This window comes from Poromitra crassiceps, assembly GCF_964638095.1.
Source record: "Poromitra crassiceps genome assembly, chromosome: 14".
NCBI classification, from domain to species: domain Eukaryota; kingdom Metazoa; phylum Chordata; class Actinopteri; order Beryciformes; family Melamphaidae; genus Poromitra; species Poromitra crassiceps.
In genome coordinates, this window is record NC_139633.1 from 7,253,831 (window position 1) to 7,258,002 (window position 4,172).

Sequence of the window (4,172 nt, forward strand, 5' to 3'; positions counted from 1 at the left end):
GACACTTTTTCTTTTCCCCTTCTCCCCACTGCTTTGGATTCAGGCGGATACAGTACGTTGTTGGTCTCTAGTGATTGGTTCGGACATGTTGTTGCTCTCTAGTGATTGGTTAGGACATGTTGTTGCGCTCTAGTGATTGGTTGGGGAAAATGTAATCCCCCATCGGGGATTTCTCCCAGGGAAATCTGTTACAGTGGAGGCAATGTCAGACTGAAGAAGGAAATGGAGTGTTGACAATTCAGTCTGATATCAGGCTACCTGTAGGTGTCAGGCTTCACCAGACATTTGGGTTTGGAGTTAAGCTAGTCTCAAGTGTTTTAGAGTGGATGTTTCTTTTAACCCAAGATTCACAGCATGTTTAACCCATAATGCATAGCATCATGCATAATGCATTAGGAAGTCAATCTGGGAATCCATTCAATAAAAAATAAAAAATAAAAATTGACCCTCTTGGATCAGGCTCATTTCAATACCTGAATAACCGGAACCGGAACTCAACTTGCCCGGTTGGCCCTTTATGCTAATTTTACCGACCGTGTGCGCTTATTAGGGCTAGCGCTATTATCCGGATTTTCTTCAACCACGTGGACAGATTTTCATGCCAATTTAAAATCTGTCTTGAGAATTTATTAGGAAGTAAACCCAGAAGAACAAACAGGAAAGCGTCTGCAGGATTGTGAGTGATTTCTGTGAGAAAACGTCAGACTGAATCCAGATAAAATTCTTCTTCTGATGGTTTGTGTTTGTAAGGTGGACTCTTTCTCTCTCTGACTGTTCAGAGTTAGATGAGCGGGGTGGACAGGTCGCCGGACGGGAGGGTGGGGCCCTGCTGCGTCTCCCTGGAAACAGGCCCCACCCCCGTGCTTCCATTGGCCGGCCGGGAGCGGGTGGGGCGGGAGCCGCTGCGGCCGACAGGCAGGAAGGGGCTGGACTCCGAGGTGATTACGATGCTCGGGATCCGACCAATCGTGACTCTCATCACGTGTCCGTCTGCAAAATCACTCTGTCAAGCACAAGGACAACCATTATGTTCTGTTCTGTTCTGTTCTGTTCTGTTCTGTTCTGTTCTGTTCTGTTCTACTCTATTCTATTCTATTCTATTCTATTCTGTTTATTGTTTATTGTGGATCCCCCATTAGTCTACGCACAAGCGACAGACTAGTCTTCCTGGGGTCCATTTTGAAATATCAATACAAAACAATCAAGGTTCAACATTAGTTACCAAGTACAACAAGACAACTGTCACCATCAGTCACAACAGGACAGACATACAGAGTAAAAGACAATACTGTGAAAGACAGTACACTGATTGTGCAATACATGGGTGCTCTTTACACCCCCTGAAAGTTTCAGCCTGATCGCATGTAAAACGACATAGCTGGTTTGTCTGTAAAACAGACAAACATTGCCCACATGCTCCCTTTTATAATAGGATTATATTATATTATGATATGATATGATATGATAGATATGATATGATATGATATGATATGATATTATATGATATTATAGTATATTAGTATATTATATTTAATTTACTATTTTGCTAGTTGGTGTTTTATACTTGTTTTACTGGTTTACAACAATTTCTTACAGCAACTATTTTCCTAAACCAAATTAATTATATTATATTATATTATATTATATTATATTATATTATATTACATTATATATGTATTATATTATATCATATTATATGATATATGATATTTGATGTGGTCCATTACAATGGAAATGGGTGTTATTGATTAATCTACAGACTGGGATGAAATTGATATTTTCAATTCATTCATTCTTTCTTTCTTTCTTTCTTTCTTTCTTTCTTTCTTTCTGTCTTTCTTTCTTTCTTTCTTTCTTTCTTTCTTTCCATGGCTTTCAAAATAAAAACACCTACTGGCAGCTACCCCCCCCCCCCCCACTAATCCGTCTCCCAGTAATAATCTCAGTTAGTCGGCGCAGACATTGATTATTACACCACAGGGATTTAATTTTAAGTCACATCGACCGGCACCGTCTTCATGAAGGACGCTCGGTGGGGGGCAGCAGCCATGTTGCTTTACATTATGCCACACGCACATGGGAGAAGTTAGCCTTGAAGGCTTTCTGCCAGGAAGGGATGACGCGGAACAGAGGAATCGCCATACAAACATGTTTCATTGCATTTAGATTTTTGTTTAAAGGTTGTTATGGTTAGGCCTAGGCAAGATAAGGATACCTTTGGTTAAGTTAGGGTTAGGGTTTTCCTATTTAACCACAACCAAACCCAAACCCTAACCAAATTGTTGCACTTGTCTAACCCTAATAAGCAATCTTTTGAACGTAATTTAACCACGTTCGGTCGGGGCACCTGTTCAGGGTGGAAGGGAACTGGTGGGAATAGCGTGATCCTCCCACGTACTACGTTCTGCCGGTGAAGCTCCCCGCTGTCGCGTGAAAAGAAGCGGCTGGCAACTGCACATGTATCGGAGGAAGCATATGTGTGCCTACGGCTCTCCCAGAAGTACAAATGGGGAGAAAATGGGGGGGGGGGGGGGGAATCAGAAACCCTAACCATAACAACCAACATCCTTAAAAAAAAAAAAAAAAAAGCAATGAAACATGTTTGAAGAGTTGTACCGTATGGCGATTCCTCTGTTCTGTAAGATAAGATAAGATAAGATCAGATCAGATCAGATCAGATCAGATCAGATCAGATCAGATCAGATAAGATAAGATAAGATAAGATCAGATAAGATAAGATAAGATAAGATGATCTTTCCATCTTTGGTGCAGTTGATTGTTTTTCTGTAAATGTTTCCATTCTACACAGCAGCTCTGCTACAGAGAACAAGGTGTCTTTCCACATTCAGCTGGCAGGGCGGCGCTGTAAGCGGCTAAATGAAATGAGAGTTACTTTGTGATGTCACAAAATCACAGAAGTCAAAAGGGCTAATTGGAGGCACTTCTTCCTTACATGGCTGCTGTGGCTTTGAGACTTCCATGACGTTTGCATAGCACGCCCAAGTCCTTTACAAATCTTGCTTTACACAAGATGGGACCTTTAAATATTGACTTAAATGTAGGCTAGTATTAACGCAAGAACTATGTTGCAAAGGGATATTTATTTTTATTTAATTATTGAATAAGATTGAAAGAATATAGATCATTTGTGCTGGTTCTTCTTCCAATAAAACAGAGCTACTAAAGCTGCTTAGTGGCTTATTGCTTCGATAATGTCAATAGCAAACCATAGTTTTCTTTTTTTTTGTTTTTGTCTTGTTTCATTGAAGGCATGGGGGATATTTCTCTGTTGGTTTGCTCTCTTGTTTCAGGTGTAAATACGGACATGGAGACTGGACCGGACTTACGTTGGGGATGCTGCCGCGCTCGCCGGCTCCCGCCGGGGACGAGTCTGTGTCATAAGAATTCTGGAAGAACAAGAAGAGAAACAAGCCACTGTGACTGAATTTCACTGTCACTTCAACAGCAGAAGGCACAGTCTCTCCCTTCGGATGGGTAACAATACTAAATATAGCCGCAAGCGGCAATACCAGGGGTTCAAGCCTATTGCCCCCGAAAGGGCTTGAATATCTGTCATATCTCCGATTGGTCCAAATTTCAGGGATTGGCCCAGTGGTATGGATGGTTATAAAACAGGAAATTAGGTGTTGGTAATGTCGCCAAACTTTGATAGATTGGTGTATTGTTTTGTGTGTTTCCGAGTAGTGGGTGAGTTTTCTATCCTACAGTAGGTGCAAAATTTGGTTAGTGTGGGCCTTAGGGCTTCTGAAATATACACAGTTTTGTTCACAGTTTTGCACAGTTTTTCAGTGCAGTCAATAGTACAGCGCATGTGCTGTGTCAGCCTGTGTGCAGTGCGCATGGGCTGTACTGATGATTTCACACCGCACATGCGCGCCTCATGGCAAACGAGGAAGTAACTTCGGTTATACTCTGTTAGTTTGTTTACTCTTTGTTAGTTATCGGGGTGTGGATTTACTACGGAAATGACCGTTTCACGTAACTTTGGATGATTATTTCATCGCGTGGTGAGCACACGAGTCAACATGTAGCCTACTGTACATGTGAGTGTTTCTGGCGCTGTTGGAATGTGTCTTTTGGGCGACTGAACGGGGATAGGCAGCTGTTCCATAGACTGCCATTGTAGCGCTAAGCTAAGTAGCAGTGGGAGC

General features: G+C 41.9%; 1 protein-coding gene across 1 annotated transcript in view; it reads right to left on the bottom strand.

The window, feature by feature from the left end:
* Nucleotides 1–781: 781 nt before the first annotated feature.
* LOC310788794 (melanopsin-A-like) overlaps nt 782–4,172 on the bottom strand; it is a gene marked incomplete at its 3' end in the record, with an annotated part of 67,377 nt that continues 63,986 nt past the window's right edge. Inside the window, exons 10-11 of the mRNA XM_083650368.1 lie at nt 3,348–3,407; nt 782–1,003 (exon numbers count right to left, since the gene is read on the bottom strand). Of these exons, the coding sequence (XP_083506494.1) occupies nt 782–1,003; nt 3,348–3,407 (282 nt within the window). The remainder of the gene's footprint in view (nt 1,004–3,347; nt 3,408–4,172) is intronic.